General features: G+C 42.1%; 1 protein-coding gene across 1 annotated transcript in view; it reads right to left on the bottom strand.

Annotated features, from left to right (window-relative positions):
* The window catches only part of CSMD1 (CUB and Sushi multiple domains 1), a 5088256-nt gene that overhangs the window by 3435828 nt on the left and 1628646 nt on the right, over window positions 1–23782 (bottom strand). The window contains exon 5 of the mRNA XM_069235813.1: window positions 20078–20285. Coding sequence (XP_069091914.1) covers window positions 20078–20285 — 208 coding nt within the window. The remainder of the gene's footprint in view (window positions 1–20077; window positions 20286–23782) is intronic.

Genomic DNA, 23782 nt, shown 5'->3' with positions numbered 1-23782 from the left:
TCACAAGGTGTGTTCGGTAAAATACCTTTTATTTACCCCAAGAAAGCTGGGTGGCAGACTTGGACACTTTTTAACACCATGGGTGGAGATTATGGAAGATCAGTGGGTTTTGGAAACAGCTAAGGGTTATCAAATGACTTTGTAAGTGTGCTGATTCATGTAAGAAGAGCAAGGGCGCAGATGTTTTGAATGAATTTAAAAGATTTGGTTAGTCAGGAGGAAAATGCATGTTTGTAGAAGTCTGCAATAAAGAGGTCTCAGAGAAATTCAAGAGGCATTGTAAGCAAATATGTTTTGGTGGAAAAGAAGGACAAAGGGATAAGGTCTATGATAAATCTGAAGGAATTGAACTATTGGGTGCAGCACAATCCTTTCAAGATAGAAGGTATTCACTTACTTAGAGGCCTTTCAAGAAAGGGAGATTGGTTGACATGCCTAGATGTAAATGATGTATACTTGATAGTACCAATGATTCAGAAACAAAGAGACTGAGGTTTCAATGGCATGGGGTAATGTGGAGGTTCACTTGTTCACTTGTCTCCAATTCGGGTTGACACCAGCTCCATGGAGTTTCACAATAGAGATGAGACCAGTATTGGCATGGCTGAGGACAAGAGGTGTTTTACAGGTTAATGTATTGGAGGATCTGGGTTTCAATGTTAACAGGAAGAAATCATGTTTGGTGCCTAGTCAGGATACAGTAATTTTTTGTTTTCCAGTAAGGACATTGGAATGTGTGTTGAAGTTGCCAGCGGAGAAGGGGAAAAAGATTCACAGAGATATCAAGAGAGTGAAAGAGATCAGTTTTGTTTCACTACAACAGTTACAAGGCTTTTGGGTTTGCTTTCAGCTTCAGTTCAGGCAGTATTTCTAGCTTGTTACATTACCAAGAAGTGAAAAGAATGAAGGCTCATCATCTTTGGATGGGGATCGGAATGAGGTATTCTCAGAAGGTTCTCTTGAATACGGAGTTTGGTTGGTGGATGGGAAATTGAGAGTCTTGAAATGGAAGGGCAATTTTTGGTTAAGCCCCGACTTGGTAATAGAATCCGATGCCAATCTTCCATCATGGAAAGCAAGATGTGGCTTGTTAACAACGAGGGGGTAGTGGTCTAACCAGGAGAAAGAGATGCATATCAATTACCTAGAATTGTTGTCAGGGTCTTTTATTGTGAAGAGTTTTGTCAAAAAACATGTAAAGTGTTGTGTTTTGTTAAAAATGGAAAAAATGTCAACTGTAAGTTATTTGAACTGGTTAGGAGGGCCTCAATCAAAGGGGCTGGTAGATTTTGAGAAATTAACTGGTGGATTGGAATTCAATAAATCTGAAGGATTCCAGTGATTAAATGTTGAACAGGGAGGTGTTCAGGGCTTCGGAGAGCAAATGCGGTCTATTCAAAATGGATCTGTTTGTGTATCAGATTAAGTATTCAGCTTCTGGAATTCTGCTGTTGGACATCCGGAGGCGAAGACAGTAGATGTGTTCCTGCAGCACCGACGAACAGCATGCAATTATGCATTTCCTCTGTTTGTGTTGTGAAGATTCTTATTCTACTGATAAAGTTCTAGGATGAGATTTACAAACATTTTGCGCCGGGTTAGTATCTCAAAAGTGTAGCTCACCAGCACAAAACATTGTTTTCCTAATTTAATTTCTAGTGCAAAACTGGTTTTGAGTAGTTGGAAAGTACTCAGCACCAAGGGGGTGTTACTTGGGCATTCCCATGCAACCACCTGTGCCTTTTGAGGAAAAACCCTATCTACAAACAATAGTAGACATGGTTTTGCACCAAAAGATAACACCATTTGAAAGCAGCCGTCAAAAGGAAATTATTTCATTTCTCCTTTATTTTCTGACTTTGCCTTTGTGCTTCACTGTGTAGCACACATACAACGTAGAAGAAGTTGTAAAATCTGTTTAAGCATAGTAATTTTTACTGGAAGGGTGCCCTTCCACTAAAATACATATGCTACATTCAATCACATACCCTTGCACTATGGCCCAAAAGGTGTGTGTGTGGAGTGCACATTAGCTAAACTCAGAGCTGGCGCTAGGGAGAGGGGAGAAGAGAGCCTTATGTATATAGAAATGGCGCTCTCCTGCTCCCTCCTACCCATGTAGCACAGTATTTTTCGCTGCTGCATTTCACTGCATTACTATTTGGTAAATCTGGGCCCTAGTTTGCTGCTGCTGTGTATATTGGCAATAAAGAGGTATGCATATTGTTGGCCTTTGTGCCTTGCCATAAAATGAATTTTTAGAATAATGACCTCACAATTCAACCTATTCCCAGTGTTGGATTGGGACAGAAAATGGACCCAGCCACCAAAATAAAAGTGACCCTTGTTAGCGAATGAGATAGCTAAAAAAGGGGCTCAGACTTATAAATCAGGGTAGTTTTCAACTTGTAAAGATACACTGTATAGCTGTGTTTACAAGGTATGGGAGAGTACATGCTTCTGTGTTTGCTGCAGTTAATGTTTGCGGTAATATATAGGAAATCAACAGTAATACCAGGCCCAGAAGACATTAATACCAGCCCAACAGTAGCCAAAACATGGCCCTCACACTGACCTGTCATCGTACACTGCCTGATTACCCTTTGGGCCAATTCAGACCTGCCTTCTCCTCATTGCTGGACTGAAGATAGGGTCAATATTTAAACCCTGGTAGAAAATGCCAGCACTATTGGCTGCAGTCATTTATATTGTTTTATCTTTATTATGTACGAAAATCCTGGAACCAGAAATTGTCACCTTGAGAAGGACAGGTGGGTGTACAATAATGCACTAAACTGTGCATTTACACATTATCTTCTTTCTCCACCACTGGAAAATATCTGTACCAATGAATAATCCCTCTCTCTAGACCCATAGGAAGTATTCCCTCCCCTACCTAAGGCTTCAAATGCACATATTTAGACAGGACTGTATATGCACGCAAATTAACTGCAAGAGATATGAGAAAAACACACAATTAAGATATTTAGGATTTTTACCAACATTGTCCTCTAGGCCCACATGGGAACAGACTCTCAACATTTTGTGAATGTGGATATTCTACAACAACAGCTGAGTACATAACTGACCACAATGAGCAGTTTTACCTCTTGCCCATTAATATAAACTTTGACTTGTTGTCATCTTTTGAAAAAAGATTTGTGATAATTGGATTATTATTTTGAAAGAACTACTATTAAAAAAGTTCTCTTTGCCCATTCCTGCATCTCTAACACACACTGCAACAAAAGACACTCTAGAATGTTTCTTTGTTTGATGATGACAGTTAGGGGTTGGGATCTCTTGTGACATAATTCACCAGATGACTTCTATATACCATTTAAAATGTTTGATTTGAACTGGTATTGTAGAACAATATTGCACAAGTGCTGATAAAGCCAGTAATGCCTTAATTATAACTTTTAAGTATCACTTTATACAAATAATAGGCCTAGTTCTAGCATAACTTTGTTTCATCAAATATTTCTGGGTATATTAAGAACAATGTCATTTACAAAAACAAAAGATTGCAGAAATTAAACTTGTTTTCTGAATACAAAGCAACTAGATTATTTCAAAGTTTTCCTATATCATTATAAGAATAACTTAAGTGATAATATGGTAAATTTAGTTAAAGTGGGTAAAACGATTCCAGGTTCCATATACAAAGTATTGCATTCTGCACATGCCTTCCAATTCATTATTTGCAGCTACAAGACTACAAAATACATTCTATTTTATAATAAATTATGGAAAAAAACAAAGGCAATACTTATATGTAATGTCAAGCACAAAGTCCCTCATTATTCAACAGACATATGCAATGCAATTTATTATAATTCCTTATTTAAAGAAATGTACCCACTTGTGCCCAAACTATAAATGCAGTTGCAATTTAATTGACCACAGGCAATTCTAAGGTACTTAACAAAGTAGCACCTCAATACCTGAAAATGTCAGCAGTTATGTATGCCTATATTAAGCACACAGTAATACTATTCATCAGAAATCAAATTACACATTTAGAATGTAGGACAAGAAAGATCAAAAGTTTTTTGAATTCGAGCAGCAATTTAGAGCAAAGCCTTATATTTAGAGTCTTAAGTCTATGAACAAACACATTCTTCATAGACAATTAATTCATATTATTAGGCAAGCAAATCTGCAGAGCTTATACTTTTCATGAAAAAGTAATCATACATTTCTCTCAACAATAGACTCAGGGATGATTACTCTCAGATGCTTTCTGCTTTATAATAAGATGTTGTTCTGGATAATATAACAGAAAACTGTTTCAAATATTGTATGGTTGTAGGGGATTTCCGTTGTCTCTTTTCCTGTATGTCTGTTTCATCTACCCAACAGTGTCAATTTTTATTCAATGCTTTGTCTTGTTTAACCATCACGGTTATGTCTGCTCAATAGAAAAAAAATACAATAGACATAGGGATTGATTTAGGTCTCGGCAAAGGGTAATACTCTGTCACAGAAGTGATGGATATCCCATCCGCCTTATTATAATTGCATGCTATCCTACAAAGATCCTAAACAGGTGGACAGGATAGCCGTCCCATTTGTGACAGAGTATTCCCTCTGCCAAGACCTAAATCAAGCACTTAGAACAGCACAGCAGACATAAATATATTAGCAGAATAAGCCCAAAAATGGTAATGGCACTAAACTGAGCAATGATTTTTTATGTACCACAAGTAAGGATCTTGGATCTTGGACATGGCCATCTTCACTAGATTGTAAACCTACAGCCTAAAAAATCCACACAATGGTTTGGAAGGAGAATAAATCCAATATATCTATTAGATGCAGGGATCCACCACAGGTATAAAACATCACCAAATGTTGAATAGGTGAACCAAAGCAGTATCTTTGAGAATTAGTTTCGAATTACAAGACAGAATACATACCCCACAATTTGATTCCATATTTGTCTACATGCAAATCTTTTGCTTACTTCCTGTTTTCAAAGCAGCAATATTTAAATATAATGCAAATTCTCTGTTTCTCCAGAAGGAAATCATAATTTAAGAAACACAGAAAGGCACACTTTATTAATAATATCTTGAATGCTAAATTAGTTACAAGATAACCTTTTTTCATAAGTATTAAAGTCATACGTGTACTTCATTGCATACAGAAAGTTCTAACTGGCAAACTTACACTTTCTCTTCCACAGTAATTCATGCTCAACAGATAACCCAACAGCTGAAAATGAAATCAACAACTACATTGTATCAAATGTCAGCTTTAGCAACAACAAAATGTATTAATTGTGAATTCAAGCCAGGATGGGGATTACATTAGCCTCTGTCTTTCTTTAAAATTATGATTTCCTACTCGTTGTGAGGGAAATCTAATCTTACTGTAGGAAAGTAGATTATTGGCTAGCCAGGTAGGTGCCTACACTTAGCAATAGGGCACAAACTCCCACTAGTTCCAGTCAAGGTCTCGTCAATTAATTCTTGCTCAACCCTTGGTAGTTTGGCCCACGAGCATAACTTAGAAGACAGGTGTGTAAAGCATTCAATATCAACAAAACAGTAAATAAGTAAAACACAACACACAATAAAAAACCAACACCAATTAAAAAAATTAGGAAATATTTTTATCTTTTAAATTATCCCAAAATCCAATGTAGGGAACTGGAGATAGGTATTTTGAAAGATTAAATGAAACAAATGCCTTCTAGCACCTAAAAACCAAAAGCACCAACTGGGGACGTCTGATAGCACTTGACCTGGGCAAAGACAAAATATGAAGACAGCCACATTTGAGCACTCCTCGGATACATTGATTAGGAGGCCTCTGTCTAACTTTTACCTGTACACTTAGAAACCTTTCTGGAGCTTTTCTTTTTTGACGTCGTGTGGTTCTCCTCAGCAAGCCAATTTTAATACAACATTGTTGGATTGCCTTTCTGCGAGCCCCCAATCATATCCTAGAAATCTGGAGCTCTGGAGAATTTCAGTGGGACAAACCTGAAATTCAGGCCGGGTCACTGTTGAAAGTAGCTGGCTTGGCTCTCAAAGTCAGCTTGGTCCACTTCTAGAGGTTCTTTTCAAAGTTGCTCCAAACTTCCTCCATAAGTCATATTTGGATATTTTAAGTGCCCACAAATTTGGGCCAGGTTACCAGAAGCTCTGAGTTGCTCCTTGAAAGTTGGGACTACAGTTCCCAGAATGGACCTGGTCAGAATCCTCAAATGACCACTGGATGCTAGTCAACTGGGCTCTTCTTGCAGGTCATGATACCGGAGACTCTGGTCTGCTCCTTTGTACATCTAGCTTACATGGAGTCCCCTCCTGGAGTTGCAAAAGCACTGCAAAGTCCTTTTCTTGCTGAAGCCCAAAGTGTGCAGCTGGTGTAGTTCTTGTGAGTGCAGTTCTTCAGGTGCAGGCCAGGAGTTCAGCAGAGTAGTCCTTCTCCAGTATTGTCTTCCAGCAGGGATCCTAATTGTGAGGCAGGTTTGCCATATTTATACTTGCTCCTGGATTGGGAAGCACGGGGTGCTCATGTCCAATGGGGTGCAGGCCACTACTCTCTCTAGTGACCAGTTCCTGTGAAGTGTGTCAAATATCAATCACAGAAAGCAACATTCTCTAAAAATCCAACATCGAGAAAATTCCTCCTTGGAAGATAGATCTAGCAGAGTCCATCCAGTGGTGCGGCTAAGTCTCCCTAACACACCCCTTTCAGTCCCTCTCCTAATCAAATCATTGGGGTTCTCATCTCTCTAGGGGATCAGAAAATGGGGGAGGTCCAGTTTCTGTCTGAAGTGGCTTTTCCTTCTTTGAACACAAGTTTGGCTACTCTTCCCACATCTTGGTCTACCATCTGTAGCAACAGTTCTCCTCTCACCAGACGCTTCCTTTGTCTTAGCCCAGGCCACTTCACACCTCATTAAGGTTGCATGGCTCATGCTGCCAGTGGCTGACCAATTAGGAAATAGCATTACAGGGCTGAATTTGGAAACTCCAGAAAGAGTTGTAAAACTCTTTCCCGCTGCTATTTTTACTAAAGTCAACATTGGAAAGTTGTTGGATTTAGAATAACATTTCATTAGACACTTGATATCTTTAGCTCAGCTCTATTGGAAGTAAGACTTTATTATTTTAAAAACAAGTCTTCCAATGCTAGCCTACAGAGCCCATTGGCTAAAATTGGGTAAAATTATTTTGGCAGTTTTTGTCCTCACCAGGGCATATAAAAGATCTTTTATAATGCCCCTACTTATATTACACTACACCCAACAACCCTTGGGGCACTTTGGGCAGGCTTATATGAAAGAAAAAGGTAGTTTGAGACTTTGGAAGTACTTTTAATTCCAAAGTCGAATATGGGGTTAATTCTAACTTAAAAGCAGCCAGCAAGACAGGCCTGCCTTTTCAATGACACTGGACACCACAGCAGTGCAATAACTATACTGGGGTCCCTAAACCTTCATGTTCTACTATGTGCTAGGGGCGCATAGGTAGGTTGTCAGAGCCAATTATAAGTAGGCCTAATTTGCATATACCACTTTAAAAAGAGCACTGGCCTGGGGGCTGGTTAGCAGTGCCCAGGCCACAGTCAGAGTCAGAAAACCCAATTATCAGCAACAAAAGGGGGCAAAAAGTGAGGGGGCTTCTGGAATTAGCCCAGTTTTCCCACACTTACGGAAAGCCACAGAGGCCATTCTAAAAGTTTACCACGTTGCAGGAGCATTCTCAGCAAAAATAACCATTGGTAAAAAAAATAAAGTCTTGTATTTGCAATCATGCAACCAATCTACTGGCTCAAGGATCCCTTGTAAACTACCAACCAAACAAGGGCTTTGTAAACCAATGGGATGAGTGGGAAGTGAATGTACCAAAATCTATCCTTGCTAGTAGGAGGACCAAACATATCCAGCTGACCAATGGTGCTTCTAGATCTATTGAAAAGTAGCTATGGAAGAAGTTCAAATGTTAAGAAAAATACCTATGACTGTTTACAGCTCCTGTGAGACTTTGAACAATCCATAAAAGAGGGCAGGGAGGGCGTGGCCATTCTACCAAACTGACAATTTTCTTTTAAGTTGCAGGATACGGAGCTGTCATTAACTAACCCTGGAAATCCACATGGCCACATTTTAGCCATCTGCAGTATTAGTCTAGTATGATCATTTTTCGCAAGGTTGATGTTGGATTATTATCCTTACCTAAAAAAGAGCTGTTCAGAAATATCAGCTATAAAATTGAAGAATACACGTTTTCAGTAAAGAGGAGTACAAGCATTAGCCATCTGGTTGAAAGGATCTAGCTATAATTTATAGGCAGAACCCCTATTTTAGGAAATGAGGCAATGGGGACTAGTTATAGCTTATCCTTTTGAAAGCCAATCCACATTTGGTAATAACTCATTTAAAATTGAAAGAGGCAGCCTGATGTTGCACAGAGAGAAGTATAGACAGAGAAGGTCACAGTAATCAAATATTTTCCAGGAGCAAAAAGATTTAATCCATCCTCCTCAGAACAATATCATCAGCAAAGAGATGGTAAGTACAAATTCAATAGTTTTCAAGCAGATTGTTTGTTAGGTTTTGCCTACAATGAAAAGGGGAGGAGGGGGATACAATTTTGCCCACCAACAAAAATAATGTGGAACCAAATCCCTTGCTGTATGCAAGCAAGTCCAGTGGTCCAAATCAAATCACTTTTGAAAATGTTGTTTTGCAATAGATAACAACTGACACCCAGGTGAGAAACATTGTACACGAACTTTCATAATACCCCATTCTGCATCTCCACATCGAAAAGGCCGCATGAAAAAGGAACATTATCATAGGAAGGTTGTCCCAATTCCACCCACGGCCCATATGCATGTACATTTATATACCTCGAGTGTCATCAAATTTCGACAATCAGTAGGCAGTTAGAGGGCTCCATATGTCTTTAGGCTTCTATACTTTTGGCAGTTTCTCTGCATCAAGTTCTAGTTGAGACTGTCAATAAGCCATTTCTTACAATCAAGCCTTCTTGAAGTGCGACCCTTCTCTTTGCTAAAAGGATGCCCACTGACACAAATCTTCAGATTGCAGTCTGGAGGTCTTTAATGAATCCCAAGAGGCAGACTCCTGGATCACATCTAACACGCTCTAACACCATATTCACTAAGGCCTCCATAATCGGCAGCCAATATTGCATAACTACAGGGCAGGTCCAGGACAGATATAGAAAATTTACCTCACCAGTTCAACATCTCATGCAGTTTGCATCATCTTTTATTCCATATTTGTGAAGTTTTACAGGAGTATAATACATTTGATGGAAACATTTAAAGTGTATGATTCTCAAACTGTAACTGGAGTCCAAAGCAAATCATTAGCATTTAAAAGCTCCGGGAGCACAGTCATCAGAAATGAGTTATGCACCTCAGATCAACTCTGTTCAACATCTACATGGACACCTCTTGCGCATATCATTAGAACCCATGGCATCAGTTTGTCTCATACACAGATGACACTCAGCTCATCCTTCATCACTGACTTGAACAACACCACCAGGACCAATTCCACCACCTGCTTGTCCAAAGTGGCAAACTGAATGAGAAAGTACTGCCTCAAACTCAACATTGCCAAACGGAGATCCTGATCTTTGGAAGCAGAGATCCCTCCTGGACTCCTTCTGGAGGCAACTTGACCTAGGTCCTAATCGTACCCCCCCAGGCCATACTAAAAACTTCACATCATCCTTCATGACAAACTCTTGATGAACAAACTGACCAATGCTATGATTGCATCCTGCTGCCACAACCTTTGAATGCTTCATAAAATCTTCAGATAGCCCTCAATGCACACAAGACAAATGGTCACCCAGGCTGTCATCACCTGCAGACTCGACTATGGCAATGCACTCTACATCACCATCTCCAAGCAACTCACAAAAAGACTCCAGGCCATCCAAAACAATGCCACCAGACGAATCCTAGACATCCCTAGAACTGCACACATAAATCCACACCTGAATGCATTACACTGGCTACCCATTCAGAACCGTTTCAAATCCAAGCTGTTCATCCTTGTCTACAAAGCCCTCTACAACACATGACCAGCCTACTCCAACTCTACCAACCCTCCAGACAGCGATACTCCTCCTCTATCCCCCCCACATGAATCCCCTACATCCACAGAATCAAGACAGGAGGGCACACTTTCTCCTTCAGTGCAGCCAAAATCTGGTAAGCCATAAAAATCTACATAACTAAACCCCCTGGGTGCCTGAGACATAACAGTTACGTCCTGGGTAGCACCATTCGGGTGCCCAGGACGCTCGGGTGCCCAGGACGTAACCGTTATGTCTGCACCCAGCCCTCGGGGGAAGCACTAGCGCTCCCCCAAGGGACTCCCCCCCACCTCCCATGGGCAGGGATGGAAGGAGAATCGCTTCCCCTTCCACCCCCGACTCTCCTAGTGATGTCTGATGACGTCAGTGTGCGATTGCACACTGACCTCATCAGATGTTGCCTCCCATCCTGCTGGTATACTTTCTCCTCGGTACAGGGGTAGGGGCGGTCAGGGAGGCATGAAAAGGAATGAAAATCCTTTTCCTTTCATTTTCATATCTTTCCATGCATTCCTGCAGCGCGAGAGCTATGTGACTGGGCTTCAGGAATGCCACTATACACCAGTGATTTTATTTTTTGTTTACCTTTATAAGGGGACCCCTTAGGCAAGGGTTATTTCCCAGGGGACAATTTTTTTATTATGGCTTTTCTGTCCCCACTGGGGGCAGATCGGCCTATATTAATTTGGTCAATATGCCCCCAGGGGACAGCACCCACTTGACACTAGGGATTTTTGTTTTCGTTTACATTTATAAGGGGAGTGACTCCTTAGGCAAGGGTCACTCCCCAATGGGCAGTTTTTTTATTAGGCCTTTTCTTCCCCCCCTGGGGGCAGATTGGCCTATATTAATTAGGCCAATCTGCCCCCGGGAGGGGCAGAAGCCACTGGACACCAGAGATAGTTATTGTTTTTATTTTTTATACATGGGGAGCAACCCTTGGGCAAGGGTCGCTCTCCTGGGGGGGACACATTTTTTTAGGCCATTTCTGCCCCCAAAGGAGGCAGAAACCACTAGACACCAGACATTTATTTTTTTGCAACAATTAAAAAAAAGATTGGCCTAAGAAAAATAGGCCAATCTGCACCCAAGGTGGGCAGAAATGGCCTAAAATAAAATTGACCCCGAGGGAAGTGACCCTTGACTAAAGGGTCGCTTCCCTGGGGAAGCAAACTTATTTTAGGCCATTTCTGCCCCCCATGGGGGCAGATTGGCCTATTTTAATACAGCGATATCTGCCCCCAAGGGGGGCAGAAAGCACTAGGTACCAGGGATTTTTTTTTTTTTTTTTTTTTACAGAATAAGAGCGACCTTTTACGCAAGGGTCGCTCACCTGGGGGGAAATGTTATTTTAAGCCATTTCTGCCCACCTTGGGGGCAGATCAGCCTATTTTTCTTAGGCCAATCTGATCCCAAGGGGGGCAGAACCCACTAGACACCAGGGAGTGGGGCTGTGCCACTTTCATGCAAGGGGAGCAACCCCTTAGGCAAGGGTCACTGCCCTGGGGGGGGGTTATTTTAGGCCATTTCTGCGCCCCTGGGGGCAGATCTGCCTCTTTTTGTAAGGCTCATCTGTCCCCCAGGGGGGGCCAAGAGCACACCAGACAACAGGGAAGATATATATTTTTTTTTAAAGAAGGTGGGGGTTTGGCCATACCACCACCCCCAATAAATGGGTAATTAGCCCCAATCCACTCCCAGGGGCAGAAAGCCCACTAGATGCCCAAAAAAATAAAAAAAATAATGGGGTTGTGGCTACCAACCAGTATGAGTATGGTTATGCCTCCACCCCAACTGAAGGAAGTAACAGCCTCTCATCCCTCCCTTTGCACAATAAAAGATCTTATCCCAACGGCAAGCAAGAGGACATTTGATTATTTGGGGTTTTGGTTTTATATTTGGGCCATGAGAGAAAACTAAACATCTGGGTGAGTCAAGGGTGGTGTGCTTTGCATGCACCGTGTGGCACTTTTTTTTACCCACAATGCCTGGCAAACCTCCAACTTTGCTTGAAATCAAACATTTTCCCATCTTTTTGTGATGGAACCTTCCGGAATCTGCAGGAATCCGCAAAATACCTACCCCCCAGCATTGTTACATCTATACCGATAAAGATTCTGCTCCACTTGGCCTAAAAACATTTTTTTCCAAACTGCCCTTTTAAACCCGGTTTGGTTCCTCCTCAATTTCGACATGTTTTTGGCTTTTCCCTGTCACAGGCACTTGGCCCACCTACACAAGTAAGGTATCATTTTTATCAGGAGACTGAGGGGAATGTAGGGTGGTACAAAATTTGTTTTGCAGTGATCCCACACAGAAATGTGGGAAAACTGTGATTTTTTAAACTAAATTTGAGGTTTGCTCACGATTCTGGGTAAGAAAACACTGGACTCCCTCGGGTGTCTAGCTTTCAGAATTGTCTGGGTTTGGTATGTTTCTCTAGATGGCTCCTGAGCCTAGGACCGAAAACCCAGGTGCCCCACGCAAAAACAGGTAGTTTTGTATTTAATAATTTTGATGAGCCCACGTAGAGTTTTGGGGCATTTCCTGTCACAGCACTAGGCCTACCTACACAAGTGAGGTACCATTTTTATTGGGAAAAGTGGGGGAATGCTGGGTAGAAGGAAGTTTGTGGTTCCGCTCAGATTCTAGAACTGTGCAGCACTGAAATGTGAGGAAAAAGTGTTTTTTGACAAATTTTGAGGTTTGCAAAGGATTTTGGGTAACAGAACCTGGGGAGACTCCACAAGTCACCCCATCCTGGATTCACCTAGTTGTCTAGGTTTCCGAAATGCACAGGTGTGGTATGTTTCCCTAGGTGCCAGCTGGGCTGGAGGTCAAAATCCAAAACTAGGCACTTTAAAAAAAAGACGCTTGATTTCAATGTAAAAATGTGATGTGTCCATGTTGCGTTTCCTGTCGTGGGCATTAGGCCTACCCACTTAAGTGAGGTACCATTTTTATCGGGAGACTTGGGGGAACACAGAATGGAAGAACAAGTGTTATTGTCCCTTGTCTTTCTCTACATTTTTTGCCTTCCAAAAAGTAAGACAGTGTGTAAAAAAAGATTTCTATTTGAGAAATACCTTGTAATTCACATGCTAGTATGGGTATCCTGGAATTCAGATGTGCAAATAACTTCCGCTTCTCAACACCTTATCTTGTGCCCATTTCGGAAATACAAAAGTTTCGTTGATACTTATTTTTCACTCTTTATATTTCACCAAATGAATTGTTGTAAACCCGGTATGCAAGGAAAACACATTACAAGGTAATGCTCCTTTATTGGCTCTTGGTAACTAGGGTTCTTGATGAACCTAAAAGCCCTATATATCGCCGCAACCAGAAGAGTCCAGCAGATGTAACAGTATATTGCTTTCAAAAATCGTCCAGAGGTGTAAAAAGTTATAGAAGAAAATGTGGACAGAAAAGGCTCTTTATTCACCTCAATAGCATTTTTGTTTTATTTTAGCTGTTACTTTCTGTAGGAAAACCTAAAAGGATCTAAACAATTGACCCCTTGCTGAAATCTGAATTTTGTCTACTTTTCAGAAAGGTTTAGCTGCCTAGGGTCCAGCATTGTTTTTACACCCATTTCTGTCACTGACTGGAAGGAGGCTGACAACACAAAAAAATTGTAAAAATGGTGTATGTCCCAGTAAAATGCCAAAATTGTGTTGGAAAAATGTGATTGCCTGAAAGCTGGGAAGATGGTTATTTTATCACCACAAACACTTTGTTGATGCAGTTTTCAGGGAAAAAACACAAGCTTTCTTCTGCAGCCATTTTTTCCTGTTTTTATTTTTAATGAAATTTTTCCTGTATTTTGTCTATCTTCTTGGTCTCCTCCAGGGGAACCCACAGACTCTGGGTATCTCTAGAATCCCTAGGATGTTGAAAAAAAAGGATGCAAATTTGGTGTTTGTAGCTTATGTGGATAAAGCGTTATCAGAGCCTCAGCACAAAGTGCCCCAAATACCCCCAAAAAGACCTGGCACTGAGGGGGAAAAGGCCTGGCAGCGAAGGGGTTAACCTATCCGCACATAACTTAACATGACATGACATGGCATGACACGAAATGAAATAAAATAACATAACATAACATTTCATAATATAACATAACATAATATAACATAACACAACATAACAAATAATAACATTACACAAGCATGGCATGATCTTTTTTGATCATAAATCCTCGCATGCACTAATTCTGATTATTACTGGCACAGTAGGCATCTTTCTCTGTTGGCCCAGACACATTGGTGAGTTCATGTTATAGGCAGATAGTTTCATGAGAAGTCAGCTCTCAGAAGATTTAGAAACATGCTTGGGGTTCTACAATGGGGACCCAAGGACAACTGTCTACTGGAATGATAGCATTGTGTTCAATGGATGAAGAGGAAAATCATAACTGTAAATTTCCTGAATTGGGGATTCACCTGTACTTCACATATTGTTACAGAATGCCTGTTGAATACAGAGAGAGTACCGGATATCAGCTTTCTACATGCCAGTTGATGTGTAGATAGGGGTGAGGGCACATTTTTAACTTTTGAGTGTTTACGTCCATTGTTACCTTCTATATGATGGATGTGTATATCTCTTTGCTGGAGGGATTACCTTCAGATGCTAGGCAGTCCAGGTTTCAGCCCTTGGGTGGGCCACCAATTTTATCTAACTTTCCATAATGCTACACCTTATCGCGGTAGGTGTATTTGAAAAAAGTAACATATCATTACTTCTGTAACCAAGTGCACTTATCTACCAAAACGTCCTTCATATCTTTAGTGACAATTATTACTGAAGGAGATCTGATGGGCAGTTATGTTATCCTTTGTTGTGCTTTTATATACATGTGTATGTCCTATCCAGAATATCTTGAACTCATCCTTGGTATTTCATACACCCAAAGAGAATATGCACAGTCTCTACACTCCTGCACTCTTTATAAAACCACTTAGAATGTTTCCAAATCACTTTACCAAGATTAGTGTGATTCTCTGCCGTTATGTTTATGTACACACAACTATTTGAGAGGGCTTACCGCCAATAAAAACTCCATTGCTTTACACTTACTTTTTTTCATGTGCTCTATCAGATAGGTTTATTAACTTCCAACACACCAAGACATGTCTCCAAAATGAATATACATGTTTTGCTTGGTGTTATATACGGTGAGATGTCAGTAATTGTGATATTTATTTAGGTATAAAGGAGATGTTAACTACTCTTCTCCAAGTGGTGTAAATGAGGAAAATAATTATGGTTGTCTTATCAATAGTATAAAGGCAGTGATAACTGACCTGTTGAAGCTGACGTCCCATTGACTAATCAGAAGTCAATATTAAGCAACATCCTAGAGTTTTTCTGGTACATAGCATCTGAATGATTATCCAATAACACAACAATACTTTTCAAATTTAATTTGTAACACATTCCAGTACGAACAGGTGCCTCAAATGCCCCAACACTTTCTTAAGGGCCTGATTTAGATTTCAGCAAATGGGTTACTCCTTCACTTTGTGACGGAAATGCTGCCTGCCAAAATATGAACCCCATTATTTCTAATAGGGATTTATATTCAGCGGACAGGATATCAATCACCTTTGTGACGGAGTCACCCATCCACCGAAATCAAAATCAGGCCCTAAGTGTCATAAACCTAAATGTATTCCAGTGTATCTAAAAATACTTTTGTATCATGCCCACATACCAGGCAAAATAGTTCTGGTAAAAATAACAAACCTTTTTCATTTCACAGGAAGACTGAAGAATGAAAAGCACAATGTTTTTAACATGTAAGTCAGTTTTAGAAATCTTCAATGCATTGTTAGATCTGGACATCCAAAATATCATTTTCTACCCATTTTGAAATTTCATTCAATCATTTATACTCATCTCTTTGAAACTATAAATACACATCTTCGTCAGTGATGAGAATCAATTCTAACTAAAGGTTATAGATTCATTTGCAGATCCTATGATTTGCAACACGCAGAGAACAGCATAACTGATAATGCTGTTTCACCAAAGAGCTTCCTGGAAGGCTTTATCTGGACATACAGCCTATAATGTAGCATTTCAGTCATTCCATACTCTCACCACTTCCTTCTCAAGCTTCTGTGGATCCCATTGATCAGCAAAACATAAACCAAATGATGTTCATGCACAGAATAATATTACACTTATATTTAACATAATTAATATTTTCTTAAAACAAATAATCCTTTACCTCTAAAGTGTTACCAAAAACAACTAAAAACTGCCTTCCTTGGAATGGAACAACACAGTGAGCCCAGCACACCTTTACATATCTAGTCAAATGTAAAATCATTTTTGCAGAAACGTCTAGAAAGGTATGCAGCTAACCACTAGTGGGTTGTTTCAGAAACCATCCCATAAAATATGTGGTAAGAATAATGCTTTTAATTTGCCCTATCTCTTTAGTAAACATCAAATAATTACATTATACATCATAAATATACATGTCTATCATTACCTGTTGTCATGAATGCAATGAGGTACATCCAGAATTCACTGATACTTTCACATTATGCATCATGTACCAACACTCTACTAACATGCTAACACAATTTCATAGAAAACAGCAACAATGCAGGCATCACCTAATTCTATTTTAAATGGTGAATTCTGGTTCATTTCAATATATCAGGCTGCTGCAACTGGCATATGACACTTTGAGCACAAAGAAATCATTCCTAAGAATGAAGGTGTTGTAGTTATGGCTGGCAGGTTCTGTTCTAGAAAATCATGAACCAAGTCAAACTGGAAGCCTTCCTTTGAGGAATGAAACTGGGCAACATAAGGCATCTGAGACAAAGAAAATTTCTTATGAGTTCCTGAACTGTTAGAAGACGTAGAGGAACGTCTTAGGACCTTTATCTGTACCATACATAGGCCCTCATTACGAATCTGGCAGTCCTGCCAACGTGCCAGCAGGGAAGACCACCAAATTACGAGTTTAGCGGCTTGGTCTAAGCGAAACCACCGATACTCCACCCGTACTGCTGCTTTTCTGAAGTCCGCCAAGGCAGGAGGTGAGCGCCTATGGCCCATTGGACACTGTTATACTGCTAGCGGTATTACAACGCAAGAGACTGCCAGCATTTTCCTGCCGATCGCATCGCTATAATAAGCTGGCGGTCTTGAATCCCGGTGACAGGAATCTGCATTCCTGTTGCCGAGACAATCCCACATACACATCCACATACCACACACATGCACCCACATACTCCTACACACAAATACACCCTCACTCACCGATGCACTCGCGTCATACACCCCCATTCATGCTAACATACATACACAAACACCGCACTCAAGCACGCATTTACTCCCCTCTCCAGCGCATACATCCATTCATACCCACCTCCAGTGCATACACACATTCATATATCACTCCTCCATGCACCGCATACACGCACTCACCCCCTCTCCCCATCCACTGACACACATGCACCCGCTCTCCCTGTTCACTCACACAAACACTCACCCCCTCCCTGTCCACTTACATACACATGCACACGCATACACACACTCGCCCCTTCCATCCTCTCAATTGCACTCACACACTCAATCACTCACACACATGCACTTACGGACTCACCCCCCTCCCTATACACAAACACTCAGACTCCCCCATCCACAATCACTCACACACACCCTCACCCCATCCAAAATCACTCACACACACATCCACAAACACTCTCCCTCCCCCACATTCATGACATTCACACACGCACTCACACAAATGCACACACACCACCTCCCCTGACGTCCAATCTGCTGTCGGCCGAGACTTACGCTCCCACTCACGGACCAATTCAGAGACTCATGCACCCACTCACAGATCCGTTGAGGAGGTCGTCCAGGAGGTGACGAGTACCAGCGCTTCCAATACCGGCAGTGCCTCACCACCAAGATACCACCATGCTGCTTTATGGGTCATAATAAGGAGTGCAGCGTCCTTTTGGCGTGGCAGTGCCGGTGCTGGCGGTGGAACCGCCTCTTCACTACCGACCACCAGAATTACTGGTATCAGAATTCCACCCGATTTCAGGCAGAATTCCAGAATCAGTCGTAATAGGGAGGGCTTAGGACCACCAGCACTGGTGGTTTTTGCCACCCACAGCTTTGGTGGTCTTATGAAAAGACCGCTGAAGTTGTAATGAGGGCCATAGTCTTGAAAATACCAAGTTAGATTGCCCATTGGGATTGCTACTCTAGAAATACCCTACTTACAAAAGACATGTGACCTTTTATTGTAATAGATGCAGGCCCATATTTATACTCTTTGACGCAAAACTGCGATAACACAGTTTTGCGCCAAAAAAATTAGCGCCGGCTAACGCCATTCTGAAGCACCATGCGGGCGCCGTATTTATTGAATGGCGTTAGCCGGCGTTAGCCGACCGGCGCTGCCTGGTGTGCGTGAAAAAAAAACACGTACACCAGGCAGCGCCGGCGTAGGGAAAAATGGCGTTTGGGCGTCCAAAAATGGGGCAAGTCAGGCTGAGGCAAAAAAATCGTCTTAACCCGATTTGCGCCCTTTTTTTGGGCGCCCAGACGCCATTAACATGACTCCTGTCTTAGCAAAGACAGGAGTCATGCCCCCTTGCCCAATGGCCATGCCCAGGGGACTTCTGTCCCCTGGGCATGGTCATTGGGCATAGTGGCATGTAGGGGGGCACAAATCAGGCCCCCCTATGCCAAAAAAATACTTACCACAACTTACCTTTTCTTCCCTGGGATGGGTCCCTCCATCCTTGGGTGTCCTCCTGGGGTGGGCAAGGGTGGCAGGGGGTGTCCCTGGGGGCTTGGGAGGGCACCTCTGGGCTCATTCTGAGCCCACAGGTCCCTTAACGCCTGCCCTGACCCAGGCGCTAAAATCCGGCGCAAATGCAGGTTTTTTAGTCCCGCCCACTCCCGGGCGTCATTTTTGCCTGGGAGTATAAATACGACACATATGCATCGCAGTCATTTTTTTATACGGAAACGCCTACCTTGCATATCATTAACGCAAGGAAGGTGTTCACGCAAAAAAATGACGCTAACTCCATGAAGTTTGGCGCTAGACGCGTCTAATGCCAAAGTATAAATATGGAGTAAGTTTTGCGTCGAATTTGCGTCGAAAAAAACGACGCAAATTCGGCGCAAACAGAGTATAAATATGCCCCTAAATATGGAGTTCGTTTTGCGTCGAATTTGCGTCGAAAAAAACGACGCAAATTCGGCGCAAACGGAGTATAAATATGCCCCGCAGTATTTGGTAATTTGCTAATATCATAGGTAATTTTTCCCCTGGTGACTCTGCTTGACTGATGTACTGAGTCTTATTCTCTGCCCTACTTTCAATTTCATTCACATCTATCACTTTTTCATATTATGACATAGAAGAGTAATGAACCTTTCAATGCATAACATAAATTGAACTGAAAGATAAACTCTTGTCATTGTGATATGCAAAATGGCAATGATATTTACAACTTTCACTGTGAGAGCACAACATTTTTTGAAGGAAAGAACTTAATGTCATGTCCGTCTTAGAAGGTGAGGAATAAGATAGCTTGGTCACCTAACTGAAGGGCAGTACCGTTGACTGCTGCTAGCCTGGACATTTGTGATCAAGTGGATTAAGTCACATTCAAAGAACTTTAGGAACTCTGTATGGTGGCTGACGTACTTTGTTTGCTTACGTTTCTTCACTCCAGTTAATAAGTACATATGTTAACCATGTTACTAGCCCAAAATGACCAGTGACACAGTGAAAGTCTAACATTTCACTCTTTCTATAAAAAATCAAAATTTCAAGAATACCAACGGTGAAATGAAGTTCACTAATAATGGCAAAACACAAAACATTAAATAATAAACCATACATTTTAAACATTTAAATATATTTTGACATTTGATAAATAAAAATATAAAACTGAATCCTCTGCTTTTTTTGTACTTACCATATTGATGGTGCTTCAGTGCCACTGATTTCCAAGAAATCATATCCTTCTTCCAACTGAAAGTCAGTGAAAACAAGGGCAATAGTGTCACCAGGCTCAGCAAGGATAGTCCATGTACAGTCAGCATTATTCTCGTACTCAGAAGGGAAGTGGGGACTTGAAATTATACCACTTGTGCCACGTAAAGTTCCTCCACAAGCCCCTTCCGCTACAGAAAGAATGAAAAAAAGAATTTTTTATGTAACATTTGTCATCATTTGCACAAATACAAAATAGCAATCAACTCAGTTTGGTGTGGTAATTTGTGTCAAACTTTATGCAGTAGTGCATGCACAGTAACTGGTGCATTCAATAACATACAGCCATTTAAAAAATGTGCCTGGATATTGGTGGAAGCTCAAGGTTCTTAGTTACTTTTAAGTTGTTTGTACTGCTGCAACAGTTCACTGCCAACATTTCGAAACCCTAAATATTGTGATACAAAAATATTGTGACAAAAATATTGAGCACAAAAATATTGCTATCCTATACTTATAATTGAAAATACAAAAATATTGAAAATTGTTTTTGTTTTAAACAAATATTGAAAAATATATACAAAATATTATTTTTACATATATGTGTATATATATATATATATATATATATATATATCGTTTTAAAAAGTAAGCATTAAATATATTAACGTGTAAAAGTAATATAATGTAAATTAAATATACTTAAATAATATTTTTTTTTAATTGAGATATATATTACCTAGTGACAGTCGCCACTAGGTAGGCATAGTTAGGACCATGTTTCCATAGAAAATACATTTTTTGACTTGTCTATATCTTTGGCACCATTTGACAAATCTTCACAAATTTTTCCCAAAAAGTGTGCCAGTGATTCCTGTTGTGCATGGGAAAATTAGAGGTGATCTGTCAAGTGGGGGTGGAGAAAAATGGGCAAGGGTAAAAAAATATGCATTTTCCATTTTAATTCCCATAGCAGTTTGAACACAACTACAACCCAAACTGCTAGACGGAATTACACAAAATTTGGCAGAAAGCTGGGCTTTGATCTGCAGATTGTGCTTTTAGTTACTTGATGTAAATCAGTTCAGTAGTTTTTGGGATATTGAAGGAAAAATACATTTGTATATCTAGGGCCGGGAATGGGCTAAGAAAACATTGCGGCGGATCTGAGGCGTATTGGCAAATGCGTGCACCAACAGGAATGCTGTGATTGGATTGCCGCAACCTGACTAGAATGTTTATGTTATGGGACAAGGTCCCTGAGGCTGAAAATAAATGTGATAAGTGGCATAAGGGATCAGTATGGAGCTACTCTGACCACAGTGGTGTGATATAGGGATGTTTGAGGGTCAAATATGCCCTTAAAAATGTTTTTTTTCATGCTGCACAATATTTGCGAACACGTTGTGATGGTCAGCATGGCCCTGTGTAACATTGCAACAAATTTGCAACTATCGGTGACAACAGAAAAACATTTATAGACTTATTCATACACTAATTTGTTCGCTCATAGTAGCAGTCAGACACTCATGCACCCACTCACAGACCCACTCAGACACTCACATACCCACTCACAGACCCACACAGATGCTCACACACCCACACACTCACACACCCATTCGTACACCTACTCACAACCCTACTCAGAGAGTCATGCACTAACAGTCCCAGTTAAACATTCACGCACCCACTTATAGACACACTTGGACACTCACACACCCACCCACAGACCCTCTCAAACAGTGATGCACCCACTCATAGACTCACTCAGACCCTTATGCCCCCACTGACAGACCCACTCAGGCTGATGCACCCACTCACAGACCCACTCAAAGACTCATGCACGTACTCACAGAGCCATTCAGAGACTTATGCACTCATTTGCAGATCCAATCAGATATTGGTGCACCCACTTATAGAACCACTCAGACACTGATGCACCTACTCACACACCCTCTCATAGACCCACACAAGCACATACACATTCACTGACAGATCCACTCAGACACTCATGCACTCACTCATAGATTCAGTCAGACACTCATGCTGCCACTGACAGACCCACTTAGAGACAGACACGCCCACTTACAGACCCACTTTGACTCTCATGCACCACCTTGCAGACCACTCAGACCCTCATGCACCCATGCACAGACCCACTCAAAGACTCACACACTCACTCACAGATTTACTCAGAGACTCAGACACTCACTCAAAGACCCATACAATCAATCAATCAATCAATCATTTAGAAAGCGCGCTACTCAGCCGCAAGGGTCTCAAGGCCCTGAGGTTGGGGGGTAGGAGAGCTGCTACTGCTCAAACAGCCAGCTCTTGAGGTGTCTCCTGAAGGTTAGCAGGTCCTGAGTCTGCCGCAGGTGGATGGGGAGGGTGTTCCAGGTCTTGGCTGCGAGGTGGAAGAATGATCTGCCGCCAGCTGTTGTCCTTTGGATGTGTGGAACGGTGGCGAGGGTGAGGTTGGCAGAGCGGAGCTGTCGGTTTGGGATGTAGAAGGTGAGTTGTTCATTGAGGTATGCTGGTCCGGCGTTGTGGAGTGCTTTGTGAGCGTGGGTGAGGAGCTTGAAGGTGATCCTCTTGTTGACGGGGAGCCAGTGCAGGTCTCTGAGGTGGGCTGTGATGTGGCTGCATTGGGGGATGTCGAGGATGAGGCGTGCAGAGGTGTTCTGTATGCATTGCAGTCTTTTCTGGAGATTGGCTGTGGTTCCTGCGTAGAGAGCATTGCCGTAGTCCAGTCTGCTGCTTATGAGGGCCTGGGTGTCGATCTTCTGGTTTCGGCAGGGATCCACCTGTAGATCTTGCGGAGCATGCAGAGGGTGTTGAAGCAGGAGGATGAGACGACGTTGACTTGCTGGGTCATAGAGAGCGATGAGTCCAGGATGAACCCCAGGTTGTGTGCGTGGTCGGTAGACATCGGTGCGGCTCCCAGTATGGCCGGCCACCAGAAGTCGTCCCAGGCGGAGAGGGTGGAGCCGAGGATGAGGACCTCTGTCTTGTCTGAGTTCAGTTTCAGGCAACTGTCGTTCATTCGACGACGACCTTCATTCCTTCGTGGAGGTTGTGGCACCAGTTCTTCTCGAGTTTTCAGCACGGCTGTTTGGAAGCCTGAAGGTCGGCGGTGAACCAGATGGCCTTTCTGTCGGTGTGGTTGTTGGAGGGTTTCTTGATCGGGTGAGAGCATTGGCACACTTGTCGATCCATTGCCTGAGGTTGCGGGCAGCTGTGTCCGTGTCGGCTGGGGGGGCTCAGGCACGGGCGGAGATCAGCTGGTCTTCAGTGACCTTTTTCCTGCTGCGGGGGGATCCATTGCAGGTGATGGTGCGTGGTGGGTTTTTCAAAGGTGAAGTGGATGCAGCAGTGGTTGGTCCAGTGGAGTTTGGTGGTGTGGCTGAAGGTGACCTGGCTCCTGGAGGAGAAGAGGGGGGGTTGAGCATGTGTCCGGCAGAGTGGGTGGGTGTCGTGATGAGATGTTTGAGCCAAAGGTTGGTGAGGTTGTCAAGCAGGGCGGTGGAGTTGCTGTCGCTGGTGTTCTCGAGGTGGAAATTCAGGTCTCCGAGGAGGATGTAGTCTGTAGAAGCAAGGGCGTGCATGCTGACGACGTCGGCAATGAAGTCACTGAACTGCAGCTGGGATCTGGGGGGTCTGTAGGCGAGGGTTCCTCTGAGGGTAG

The sequence above is a fragment of the Pleurodeles waltl genome, chromosome 5 (assembly GCF_031143425.1).
Source record: "Pleurodeles waltl isolate 20211129_DDA chromosome 5, aPleWal1.hap1.20221129, whole genome shotgun sequence".
Taxonomy (NCBI): domain Eukaryota; kingdom Metazoa; phylum Chordata; class Amphibia; order Caudata; family Salamandridae; genus Pleurodeles; species Pleurodeles waltl.
The sequence above is the reverse complement of the archived record's forward strand: the minus strand, read 5'-3'. Positions and strand labels throughout refer to the sequence as shown.